This window comes from Lucilia cuprina, chromosome 4, assembly GCF_022045245.1.
Source record: "Lucilia cuprina isolate Lc7/37 chromosome 4, ASM2204524v1, whole genome shotgun sequence".
NCBI lineage: Eukaryota > Metazoa > Arthropoda > Insecta > Diptera > Calliphoridae > Lucilia > Lucilia cuprina.
Window position 1 is genome coordinate 3,070,565 of NC_060952.1, and position 14,277 is coordinate 3,084,841.

General features: G+C 28.4%; 1 protein-coding gene and 1 non-coding gene across 3 annotated transcripts in view; both read left to right on the top strand.

The window, feature by feature from the left end:
• The first annotated feature begins 135 nt into the window (after positions 1–135).
• LOC111690484 (protein Skeletor, isoforms B/C) overlaps positions 136–14,277 on the top strand; it is a 41,084-nt gene continuing 26,942 nt past the window's right edge. For both annotated transcript variants that reach the window (XM_023452969.2, XM_023452970.2), the window contains exon 1: positions 136–1,014. In XM_023452969.2, coding sequence (XP_023308737.2) covers positions 774–1,014 — 241 coding nt within the window. In that variant the 5' untranslated portion in view covers positions 136–773. The remainder of the gene's footprint in view (positions 1,015–14,277) is intronic.
• Positions 9,479–9,643, top strand: LOC111690643. Its single transcript, XR_002762906.1, has one exon. It is a non-coding gene; the product is annotated as a U1 spliceosomal RNA (small nuclear RNA).

The window sequence follows — 14,277 nt, forward strand, 5'->3', positions numbered from 1 at the left end:
ACAAAGTAATCTTTTAATTAAATAAAACCTTAATGGTTTAAAATTTTTGGTTTAATTTTTCAGTTTTAATACTGTGTATTTTTCTTTTTAACTTAAGTGTATAAAAATAAGTTAAAAATTTCGAAATAAATAAAAATATATAAAAAAAAAATCCTTAAAATATATAAAAAAGGATATACAAGAAAATTGTAATATTTCTTTAATGAAAAATTAGAAAAAAGTAAATGAAAATTAGTGTTAAAATATATAAAATATAAATGTATACATAAGGATTACACAATTACATACTAATACGCCATTTTGGATTTTTTTCCTTCGTTTTACTACAACAAAAAATAAAAAGGACCTCCAAACAAGGAAAAAAACGAAAAATCAAAAGAGAGAAGCAAACAAATAAAAAAATACTAAAATAGCGAAATAACGGTATAAAACAAGAACTAAATAAAAGAAAAGCTTACTCCCTCCCCAAAACGTAACCAGAATTATGAAAACTTATTGCCCATAATATTTTTTTTTTTTTACGAAAAAAGGCATAAACGACTTTTAAAACTTTTTTATAATTATTTTTGTTAATATTTCCGAAATTGAAGTGTTATTTAAACTATTTACAAAGTCTGAACATTTTACTTATTAACATTATTTAAACAACAATTAAGTTTCGTCCAAAACTCAAGACATTATTTTCCGTTCTTCTAAAACAATCCCGGTTAGTAGTGCGTCCTATCTAATTTCCAACATTTATGCCTGCCTAGAAACTACTGCACTTTAACGAAATGTTGACTGCTGCTGCATCTCCAAGTGAAGATTTTGGCCAACAGCTAAAATTTTCTACACAAACTCATCACACACATCGAACATTTATGAAAACATCTCGTCAGGTTTCACCAACGACAAGAACACACCGAAAACCATTTGGATTACTACTGATCTCATCTACAAGATGTTTATCATCGTTATCTTATGGATTACTACTGATGATTTTTGTCGTTACGCTTAGTTGTTGCGTTAATAACGGTAAGTTGTTAATTTACGTTTACGAATTAGTAATTATAATTAATTTAACAAACCAGCTGTAAAATCAGATTTTAAGAGTAGGAATTTAAAATGGAAAAATTCTTAAAGATATGAATTTTCATACTAGATTTTATGATTTCGTATAAAATCTTGATTACATTCACTTTTAAATTCTAAATGTCTGACATTCATCGATCAAACCAGTTGTAAATTAAGACGATTTTACTAGTGGGACCTTAAAAGAAATTTCACGATGTTGAGTTGTTTCAGAGTGATTTAATTCAAAAAATTTACGTATATTTAAATTCAACTTTCCCAAATTGAATTTTTTATAAAAGTAAAGACTTTTAACCCGAAAATATGTCGTTTTTATTTGCCTGAAGAACTCATGCTCCATGAAGCTAAAAATAGTTTTCTTTCGAAATATGATTTTTATTCACGACATTTATTTAATAAATTCATACTGAGAAATTCAAAAGCAGTTATATAAATACTCTTTTAAACATATTTTTCATTAGAAATAAATTAAAAATACAGATGCAATTTCATTTTGATTTAAAAACATGCAATTTTAAATGAACACATGTTTTAAATGTCATTCTATATGAACACATTTATTCAGTTTGTTTTCATTTTAAATAACCGAAAACTATAAATGGAATTCTATATAAATCTGAAGGTCATGTTTGGTTATGCAATCAATACTAAATATTGCATTAAGTGCAAAAAACATACAAAACTTTACAAACTTGTTTGTCTTAATAAGAAATGGCAGACTACAATTTAATAACAAAAAAAATATTATGAATTTAGTTTTTTGACATTGCCCACTGTAGCAACTTTCAAATTTTAAAGTAAATTTTTTTAAAAACAATGTAGTATTGCAAAAGTTTCATTGAATTTATTCTGAGTAATTTTGTAATGTTTTTTTTTTGTTGGTCTCAAAAAAATTTAACACCTTGAAACAATCATGTGAATAAGAAACCTTCATTGTTTTGAATCTGTTGTTTTGAGGTATTTTCACAGTTTTTGGTGTGATTTGGTGAATGTGATTCGTAATTTGACAATTATTTACAATCGTAACAAAAAAAAACTAAGGAGGTGAAATCACACAAATATTGGCTTTATGAGTACGGTTTAACAAAGTATTCAACATTTCAAAATGATTAAAGTTTATAATTATCAGAAATACAACCCTTCAAAAACTTTACTCACCCGGTAAGCAGGCAAACAATATTAAAGTAATGTGGATGTAATTACTTTTTAATCGGTTATTGAAAAGTTTACCCGGATTTAAGAACGGATGTAAAATAAGTAAATAACTTAATGCTACATTAACATGTTATTTGTTTATGACATTGGATAGCAACTAGTGTTTATTAGATAAACTCTAGACATTTGGCTTTTAAACAAATTAAACTAATATTATTGCGAACTACCACTTATTACTAAGTAATGTATGAAATAACTACATTGCCTACTATTTATGCTCGTAAAGTTTCCAATAGATTTGCCGCAAAAGTTAACAGGTACAAACTGTTTAGAAAATAGATATTTGAAGAGGTGACGATACTTAAGATGTTATATTATTCGATCTAATATCTGAAACATAATGTTTGTTTAAATTAACGTGAGAAGTTAAGAATGATATTTTTGAGTTTATCTGTTCTATGACTCGTCCATAGGGCTATTAGCATTTAAAACTCCTTTCGTTTATATTCAAAAGTTGTGGACAATGTTGTAAATTACTTTCCTTCATGTTAAGTTTCCAGATAATAAAATTAGGATTTCAGATTCGGTTTCAGACTCAATCCTACTGCAATTTACATTTTGGTATCTGGATTTTAATTATAATTAGCCTTTGTAATCAATACTACGAAGGCAATATCTCAGTTTAGTTATACGCTTCTGATGTCGTTTTTCTAAATCGGTTAAGTTTAAGATAAAAAAGACTAATTAATTAATCAATCGACTAAAGTTTTGTCAGTAGAACAATCAATATTTTAGTCGATAGACTAATTAATAAATCTGTTAATAGACTAGTTCAAAGATCATTCACTATAAATGCTGTTAATAGACTTATCTATATAGTCCATAGCCTATTAAACCAATATAATACTAAACCTATGAACACAAGTCATCAAATTTACTTTTAGAAAACCTTAAAGTTAAAGCGTCATTCATCAACACAAATATATAAAGAAATTTCAACATTTAAAACAAAAATTTAAATATTAACAAAAAAAAAAAAAAAAATAAATAAAAATAAAAAATAAAATTTTGACTTGTGCTTAATGATGAAATAATTTATGTGTCATAAAAAATATTTATCGTAATAAATCATTATTAGTTATTATAGGTTTGTCAGGGAATTTATTAAATAATGGGGAATAGTATACACATTTCTAATATACATACATACATATGTAGATATTAAAAAGTAATTAAAATGTTTTTTTTTCAAAACTTAAGCTAATGGCATGGAAAATTGTTGGTTTGAAACTCTTAATTATATTTTATACCAATTATGTTCTTTTACGCAGTTTGTTTTAGTTAAAAGTTATTAAGAACCGAAACCGAAATCAGTTTTCAAATTTAATGTTGTCAAATTCGATTTTGTGTAATATATGTATGTATATTGTCCCTAGAATAGCCAACGTTTTATGTTTAAATTTTGAAAAAATGAGATAATTAGTACTATTTCAAAATTAAAACTTTATTTTTAAACATGGCAGTTCATGCAAACAAAAACTTAGTAATCACTTGTAATTGTAACCACTTACCTATTAACATACTTTTTAAATTATTACTACATATAGTTCTGTTTACACAGCATAACTTTAATGACGTATAATTTATAATGTGTGTTATAAATATTTTTTTATAATTCATTAGACATATTCAGCTTAAAGATTTTTCACACGATTAACATTGACAGATTTTTCTAATTACTTGTAGGCGCTTAATAATGACTAAAAATGCTATTGCGTAAATAAATTTTAACCTCATATCTGAAATGAAAGTTTTTGTTGGGAAGTATTTATAAATCTTAAAATCAATTGTTTTCCAATTTGTTGTTTTCCTGACAGCTTAATGAACAAATAATTTACATGCCAAAAAAGATCATTATTTATAATAAGATTTGCTGGGATTTTCTTAAATACTGGCGAATTATCAAAAATTATTAACAACTTTTAATTACCTTTTATTTCTATTTTATTTTATTTTTTACGCAGTTTAGGTTCTTAAAAAGTTATTAAGAACCGAAACTGAAATTATTAATCACCGCAACACAATTTCAAATTTGAAGGGTTATTTATTTATGTAAAATCATAAAAAGCAATGTTTTTTTATTTGGAATAAATATTAAAAATTTAAATAATTTGTTTATGTATAAAACAACCAATTAGCAGTTCATTGATCCCTCTTAACTGGACTTTTAAGTTAAAACAAAAACATTATTTAATTTTGCTTTAAACAAAATATTGTGTGTATATGATGGGACCAACTGTTACCATTTGGTTGTTGATGGTTTTTTATTTCACCTGATTTTTTTATTTTTAATTTATCTCTCAATAATATGTATACAATCGCCAAATCCTGTTTTCTTTCTTTTCGTAAATTAATTGGTCTCATTAATTATAAATCAAATAAATGATTGAGTGTATTAAAACCAATAACTACATGGTGTAGAGATGACAGTTTATTTTTAGCAATAAATTTTATTTATGTATTAAATTGTGAAAAAATAACGATTGTATAAATACATATAATTAGAAGGTGACTGGTATGTTTCTTAAAAAAAAGATAGAATTATGCTAATTAACTAGTCAACGACCCTAAAATAAACATTATATGTTGTCGAAAATATCCCGGAACTTTCTGATATTTTCGAAAAATTTCCATTAGTTTGTTATTTAGTTATTAAGAAAATTTGTTGATGAAAGTAGAATAAACGAACTTGCACATTATATAATATCTGGTTCTACTTATAAAAAATACATAAATATTTCAAGATCTATATTTCATACTATAGCGCAGTTTACAGTCAAGTTATACGCAAAACTGTAGGCAAGTCAATTATCAATAGTAGTAAAAATACGTTTGCTACCATATATACATAATTATTGCAGTCAAAACTTAAGTCTGCAGTTAGACTATAGTCTATAATTAAGGCAGTATCATATTCTTATTGCTACAGTATAATATAGTCTATTCTGTACTCAAAACTCTTTCTATAAGATATTTGTCAAAACTTGTCTAGTTGTAGTATAGTCTGATCAAGTCAAGGCTGTAGCATATTCCCACACTCAACATGACTAGAGTAGTCATGTTAAAAACTAATAAAAGATATAGGCAAGACTACAAGTCAAAACTCTTTATAAGTCTTTAGTCAAATTATAGTCTATAATCAAGACAATAGTCTAGTTTATAGTCAACAACATAGTCAATTCTGGACTATCGACAATAATATAGTCAACATTATTAATTTTATTATAAAATATGGAGAGATACCTACTTAATGTCGAGTCTATTGTCAAAACTATATATTAAGTTAAGTCTGTAGTCAAGTCTATAGTTAAAATCACTAAACACTGTTAAAACTATATTCAAGAATATCTTCAAGTTTATAAATTATTTCAATATTCAAACATTTCAAATTCGTAACTCATGTAAATTTTATTTCAAAATGACTTATACCTGTACATGCAATTTTGAATGCGCATGAAATTTAACTTTCTATTTTTTCTTACGAAAATTTATGTGTATTCGACATAGTTCAATAGTACATTTTTTAAAAATTACCTCAAAGAAAAAGGCACCTTGCTACTGCATTGGCTTTTGGCATATCATATAACGATTACTTAATAAAGTTTGCATCAGTGCTAACGTGAGATCTTATTTTTAACTTTTGCTACATGGAACTAGTAGTAGAGTATTTTTCTTAAATTCATTGTTATTACATTGAACATAATTTGTTTTGACTTGATTTAGTTACACATATTTTTTTGTGGTTGATTATTCTGTACTGGTTTTAAGCCGGTAAATCCGGTTAAAACTCAATGACAATTAAAATAAAAGCAACAGGCAAATAAATAATTTCGTCAATGAAGTGTTGCATCACACACTTTTTATATAAAACTAAACAAAACTATAACAACTTATATTTGTTAGCCAAAAAATAAAAGTACTAACAAAACTAAATATGTATGCAGTAGACAAACAACGCCTACCAAACAAAAAAAGGTAATTTATAAAAAAAGTTGTGTTTTTTTAAACAAATGCCATCATATAAATTGAAAGTTTTTAACAAAAGCAAATAAATATTTTAAATAAAACTGTTGCATATTAATAGATTAGTAGATAAGGTCACAAATATCTACTACAACTCGCCTAAATGTATAAAGTGTCTTAAATAATCGTATTTATAGCATTTTTGTGATTACGTTAACTAACCGATCAGTTGACCAACTTGATCAAGCGTAAAATGTGCAATGATAATGTTAATTTATTGTTAATGATCGTCGTTAAGTTTTTAAATGTAATTAGTTTTGGATTTTGTTTATTCGTTTTGCTGTAATTTGCAAAAAAAAATACTCATAGCCAGTTTTATAACAAAAGCTATGTTTAGGAAACAATCTAAAATTTAGACTAAAGTTTAGCCTATAGTCTAGTCTAATCTATAATCTAGTCTATAATCTAGTCTATGGCCTAGTCTATAGTCTAATCTATAGTCTAATTTAAAGTCTAGTCTATAGTCCAGTCTATAGTCTAGTCTATAATCTAGTCTATAGTCTAATCTACAGTCTAGTCTATAGTCTAGTCTATAATCTAGTCTATAGTCTTGCCTATAGTCTAGTCTATAGTTTAGTCTGTAATCTAGACAATAATAGACTATATAGTCCAAAAATTTTGTAAACCTACTTATGATCTAGTTTATAGACATTACTATAACAATACCATAGCCGACAAGTCTAATATCAACGTAGAAACTTTAGTTTCACCGACATTCATTTCACTGCTTGAAATTTTTAGCTGACACTAGAAACATTATAATGAGGAATTATATAAATTAAAACCTACATGTCAATTACGTTTTTATACATACATACATGAATATATATGTATGAAGGTATGTATACAAATAACTGTTTATATATAAAAAAAATTACATTTTATAATCCAAACAATTGAATTGTAATTCTTTTTTTGTGTCAATTTTGCGGCATTTTTCCTCCAACGTTTGTATGCAATAATGAAGGTGTAGTTTTCAGTGTTGTTAAGAAATCACGTAGTTATTTTTGTAAATATTGCTTCATCTTTTTGCTCACATAAAAAAACTAAAAAGCAAAAAAACCCACAAAGAGTTCAGTGAATACGATTGTAAAATAAAACAAAACAATCAAAGAATCTGTTAAATACGTCTGCATGATTTTTCAGCAGCTTTAAAAGGCCTAAAAACGCAAATACAATAAAAAAAGAAACAGAAGACAACAAAAGCAAAAACTACATGTATTCTTACGTATACAAACGTAAGTACGTACACCCAACCGCACCAGCACCAGTCGGTTAGTGAATCAGTCTGTCAACCAGTAAGGCACAAACGACGGACGGACAAACGGTTAGTTGATCATTTGTATCTTATGCGCGCGCACTACTCACACTAGTTTTAACTCTAAGTATTATTTGTTTGTCTGCTGGCTGCCTATAAGCCCACTGACCCGGCTGCCTTTTTGCTTCACCACCCTACCCGCCCTTAACTCCCTTCCTCATTGTATCTATTTATTCATACATTGACTTCATTTTACGTCAGTTGCATTAAAAGACATAAAACAATAGATGGGTTAAATGTTTACAGTTTTTTTAGTTGGTACTAGCATGAATTTTAACATTTTTTTGGTAGTTTACATTGGTATATAAAGCGTGTAATTTTGTATATATATATTAGCTAATACGAGGGTTATTAGATAAGTCAGGAATTTATGCAAGTTTACTTACATATAGGTTAGGTTGTGTAGTTCACTTCTTATACATAGTAGTCCGGAATATAGACAAGACGATCGTAAGGAAAATTTATACTAAAGATTATGAACAATTCTATAACATCCCAGCAAAAACTCGGTAGTGGGTTGTACTTTCATAACCATTTACTTTTAAATGACTAATATTACTGTATTACTTTGTAGTACTCTAGTAATGACTTTCTTTTAATCTGACATAGAAGTACTTTATAATCAGCTTTGTCATTTTGTTTGCTCATTTCATTTAATTGCGTGTTAAGAGTTGTGAAAACAACATTACTTTGAAAGCAGTGAATAGAACATTTAACTAACAAACCAAAGTCTCTAGTTCGTATTCTTACTGGCTCCTTTTTTTATAAAAACAAACGGCAATACGGCAGATAAAACAACCATGACGTAGTAGTAAATGTAGTTTTGAATATTCATTTTCAGTACCAGACTTCTCACACGATCTTCCTATTTAAGCGCTGTAACAAACATGTTATAATTTGTACCTCAATATTAGCCTGTCCGCCAGTATAAGTATCCGGTCAGTGTAACAATTTAAATTGTATTTTTATTATGCACTGTACATTCATACATACATACATACATACATACATACATACATACATACATACATACATACATACATACATACAAACATTATTATTTTTTTTATTACTAACTTATTTAATGTATTTATTTTTTGGTCGAAACTTTAGTTTGTTTAAATATGCTTATATTTGTATTTGTTGCTCTATATTTATTACGAAATAATTTAAAAGCTGCATTTATAATGCATAAACCATGGGAAAATGTTGCAACAGTTTTTTTCTTTAAATTAATTTTCTGTAACAAACTGAATTAATAGGAACGATAAAGTTTTTTATGAACAGATAATAAGTGTGACTTGTAAACGAAACAATAGTAATTTTAGGTGAAGGGTGGTCGGCCTAGTCTGACTTAAATTAATGATTTTTGCTTTTGCTTGAATAATATAAATTATATAATGGATGTAACTAATATTTAATTATGTAATATGTAGCAGTACCCTTCATATTACCTTTTATTACTTTTTGAGTAATTCTGAAATTGAAAACTTTGATATCAAATTGAAATTAATCAAAGATTTATTGGATGCAGAATATTAAAAAAAATACATTGTAGGTATGTCTTTTTACATAGTATCAGCATAATTGTATTGTTCTTACAATTTTGATTACTTCTACACTTCTTGCGCACACAGAAAACATTTTCTCATATTTTTCTACCTACTGTTTCTGCTGCCTCTGATCGTACAGCTAGTAAACATACATATCTACAATAAAACACACCACTAAATATTTTAGATCTTGTTCATTTCATTAGTGTCTCATTAACGCACTACTAAAATTTTTAATAATTCTCATTTTGTTTATATTTTAAATTGTATGTATAGTTTGAGTTGACGACAAGAAAGCATACTTACCTGGCGTAGAGGTTAACCGTGATCAAGAAGGCGGTTCCTCCAGGGCGAGGCTTGATCATTGCACTTCGATTGAGTTGACCCCTGCGATTATTCCTAATGTGAATAACTCGTGCGTGTAATTTTTGATAGCCGGGAATGGCGTTCGCGCCGTCCCGACGTAAAATAATAAATTTCATTTATAAAAACTTGGTTCCTGTCAATTTTCAAAATCTCAGTCTAGTATAGATAAAAATTTCCAACGCGGTTAAAAAAAATCCCTTTACTTGTATTTAAATTGTATTAGCTCCGTATTAAAGTACGGTAAACATGTGCTTTTAGCGATTATTATGAAAGTTAATTAATATTTTAATTGTTAGTAATATACATATGTTTTCAGAACTTTTTTCATTTTCAAAAATACCACTTTACCAACACACCTTATTATAGGTAATTTTTCTAACGAATAAACTTATTAGTTCTTTAGTATTTAGTCTGTATATCTAGTGTATAGATTATAGAATAGACTCTAGTCTAAAATCAAACCTATAGTATATTCCAGGGTATTCGGTACAATTGTACTTTTTTTGGTACAATTCGGTCTTCAAAAGTACATCTTCAATTATTAAAAATCATATCATATAACAGCAGCAACAAATTAAATGTTATTGAAATAAAATATAACCAAATAATAGTGAATTATAAATGATTAGTAACAATACAAAATATAATCTAGTTACACGTCCCAACGTTTACAAACATTATCAAATAAAATACTCCCATATTTAATCCAGACAGCCATAAAACAGCGGGTGTAAAGTCTGCCTTTAAATCAAGAGAACGCTCGCATACAACTGCTCCCCTTCGATATGCTTCTTTAGGCCATATCAAGTGCGAACAGTAACAATTTAGTTTCCTTTCCTACTAATCCTGTACAGATTGTCAAACAATTTGCTAAGATTAAATTAGCCCAAGCATTATGCTGTTCGTCTGGCAAATAAGGTATGAAGCACTGAATGCAATAAACTTTTATGCGTAAAAACTTACTCACATCATACTCTAGACATGTTTGTATGAATATGAGCTGTTGGAGTGAGTATAGTACATATTTATCTGCACCATCTACAAGTTGGAAAAAATAAATCAAATTTAAACATGTATGAAAGCAAAAAATAATATTTAATAATATTGTTCAGGTTTTACCAACATATTTCAAGAGCCGTTACTGGTTTAGAAAATTAAAAGGGGATGAATGTTGTACTGAACTCGAAGTAAAATAGTACTTTTTAGAAAATTAAAAAAATCTTCTTCATTTGTTAGACTTGGTTCACACTGGGAAACTTTTGTTGAGATTTTGATTTTGTGTACGAGAGAAAGAAATGGTTTTTATTTCTTTCTCTTTCTCTCATACACAAAAATCAAAAGTTTTCCAAAAAAGTTTCCCATTGTGAACCAGGTCTTAAATAAGCAATGCAATAAACTTGCTCTTAAAAATTGGGTTGGATAGTAGGTACAGTTTCCATTTCTTTTTTAAATTTTATATAATTTGTAATACTTTTGGATGCAATTTTGAAAAGACTTTTAAAATACATACTCTTTGTTAGATTTTGACCTGTTTAATTATTTTTATATTAACTAGTCTAGTAACTTTTTTAAGAATATAATCCCCAAATTTACAATGATATTTACTTTCTATTATTTTCCTATTAAAATAATAATCTATATATGTACTTCTGTCACAAAGGTCTATCAACTTTGGTCAGTTTTTTATTATATCCTATCATGTGGTAAGAAACCTGGATGAATAACATTTATCAACACTTCAAAAGTAGCACTAAGTGAATTTGTTTACCTTATGTGGAAGTGGTGTTTACTGACTTTCAAAGAAGCGAAAAGAATCCAATTTTGTTTAAAATTTAAGGTATATTTTTTTGTACTGAAATTTTTTTAATTAAACAAATTTTGAGTTGATTGATATATGCATCTATTTTATTTATGTTAGTATTGTTTAAGTCAAATTAGTTGTATTCTATAATGCAAAAATTTCACTTCCTAATAACTTCAAAAAAAGAACAACGAAATTACTTCCTAAGAATGACTTCAGATGTTGTGAATGTTGTATATACTGGATTTAGGGCCGTCAACGAGAGTTGCATTCAGCTTGTTTTGATATAAATTTTGCCAAAATGGATTTGGTACAAACGGAATAAAAAAGTACAATAATTAATACTGTTTTGTACAATGCTAAAATTCTACATACGTATTCAAAATTCAATAGTATAAATATTCCTCCCCAACCTCACAAAATTCTTAACTTTTATCTTAACGAAAAGTACTTATCAACTCAATAAGTATTTGCCATCGCTGACTCAGCGTATAGACCGACAGACAGTCTATTATATTGCTGTGTTGCGGTTTTAATAAACTGTTGGATGGGTGGATACCACCACTACCTCCTCACACTTGTGGTTACCAACAATATTCACATACAATTATTAAGTAAAAACAAAGGAACAAAAAAAGATGCTAAGAAAAAAACAACAGAAGCAAAACTACCCTTGTATTTGCTCAACAGTCACTGGCATCCTTCTATTTTTTATTGAGAGCAACTCCCTGTCGTTTGTAGCTTTTTGGCTCAATTTTTTATTTTTTTTTCAAATTCGCAGGTTGTTTTGGTTGAAAGTTAATGTTCAGCAAATTTCTAATCTCTGGGATTTAAGTAAAAGTTTAGCTAGCAACTCAATGTCCCCCTAATTCCAAAAAAATATATATATTTCTCATCAATTGGTAATATTATTTTTCATGAACAGCAGCTTCATAGTGTAGAAAAGGAATAATATAAATGTGAATGTTATTATCCTACCGAACACTATGGGTGCTGCTTACAAAGTAAGTAGTAGTAACAAGCATAATCATGTGTTGGTGCTGCATCCCTTAAGTTCATACTTACTTGCTTTGTATCATTTACACTTTGTATCATTTACAAATTCTTAAAATTGTTTAATGTTGATTGCATTTCTTCGAGTTCATTTATCAAGGATCACAACATGATGCTGCGGCAGCTGCTCTTTCTGATAGAGCGGTAAATAATAAATATAATGATTATGATTATTATTTACACGTGGACTCTATCTGAAAAACGGAATAAGGATCTTATCACCATAAAACTGATTTAGGAAATTTGTAAAGTTATTATTTGCTTCCGTTATTATAATATTTGCATAGAAGAAACTAATTCCCATAGTTTTCCATTGAGATTTTTCAATGTCAAATATTAAAACCATTTTTAATACGACATTGAAAATGAAAGAAATTAAAACAATGGCGACACTTTAAAGCTCAGCTCTAGGCGTAATGACCGTTTGTTTCCAAGAACTATGGGTTATAATGCAGGAAATTTACTATGCAATTCTAGGGATTAGAGGATCAGAAAAAGGTTAAATTAGGTTTTAGCGCAGTTTTGTATCCCTATTTTTACTTATAAATTTTTGACTCGACTTATCTACATAAACTTTTCGTGGTTGTTGTAAAAGTTTTTTCGTCCTTGAAAGTACTTTTTGGGCATAAAGCATACTGTTGTTGCAACTGTTGCTGGTATGAAAATCTTTAATTGAATTATGATGCAAATATCCAATGGTTATGTAAATCCTTCAGCCAATACTCTCTGACAATATGAAAGTTATGCAAACACTAAAATACTTAGTACATATTTCTAAAATCAAATTTAAGTCGATAAAATTTTGTATAAATTATTAACGGTTACTATGTCTTATGAACATACATATGTATATACCTCCACAAACACTGCCTTATTATACCCTACACCACTTTAGTGGGGAGGGTATATTGGGTTTGTGCTAATGTTTGTAACGCACAATAATATTGGTCCTATACCCACCTTAAAGTATACCAATCGGCTTAGAATCATTTTCTGAGTCGATTTAGCGATGTCCGTCCGTCCGTCTGTCCGTACGTCCATGTAAACCTTGTAATCAAACTACAGGTCGCAATTTTTAATATAATTCAATAAAATTTGGTACATAATCTTATATTGTCCCAGGGACGAAGCCTATTGAAAATGGTTAAGATCGCTTTATTATTTCACCTATCCCCATACAACTGAACCCCCGAATAGGGCTTGTAAACCTTGTAATCAACCTACAGATCGCAATTTTGGAGATAATTCAATGAAATTTGGCACATGATCTTTTATGGTATCGTAGACAAAGACTATTGAAAATGGTTAACATCGGTCCATTATTTCACCTAGCCCCCATACAACTGAACCCCTCGAATAGGGCTTTTAAAACTTGTAATCAAACTACAGGTCGCAATTTTGAAGATAATTCAATAAAATTTGGCACTCGTTCTTCTATTGTACCAGAGACTAAGCCTGTTGAAAATGGTTTACATCGGTCCATTATTTAACCTAGCCCCCATACAACTGAACCCGCCGAATAGGGCTTTTAAGTTCAACAAAAACCTGCCAAACCAAGTTTTATACTAGTTTAATAATTGCTTAAATTTTATATTTAACCTTAAATATATATTTTTTACAGACATCAAATATGTGAAATAACATATTTACTCTCCCTTGGAATAAGCCGTGGCGTGGCGGAAGGGCTTAAGTACTTCTTAACTTTTAAAATATTTAATTAAAAACTTAGAAGGAAACTAATTATTCCGCGAAATACACTGTGGTGTAGGGTTCCCCCCGGGGGCATGTTACCTTGGCGAAGACCTCCGCCTTGGTGTTATTGCATTCCCGGGGTATAAAGAGGGCCCAATACCTCCAATCTGACCGGGATTGAAAAA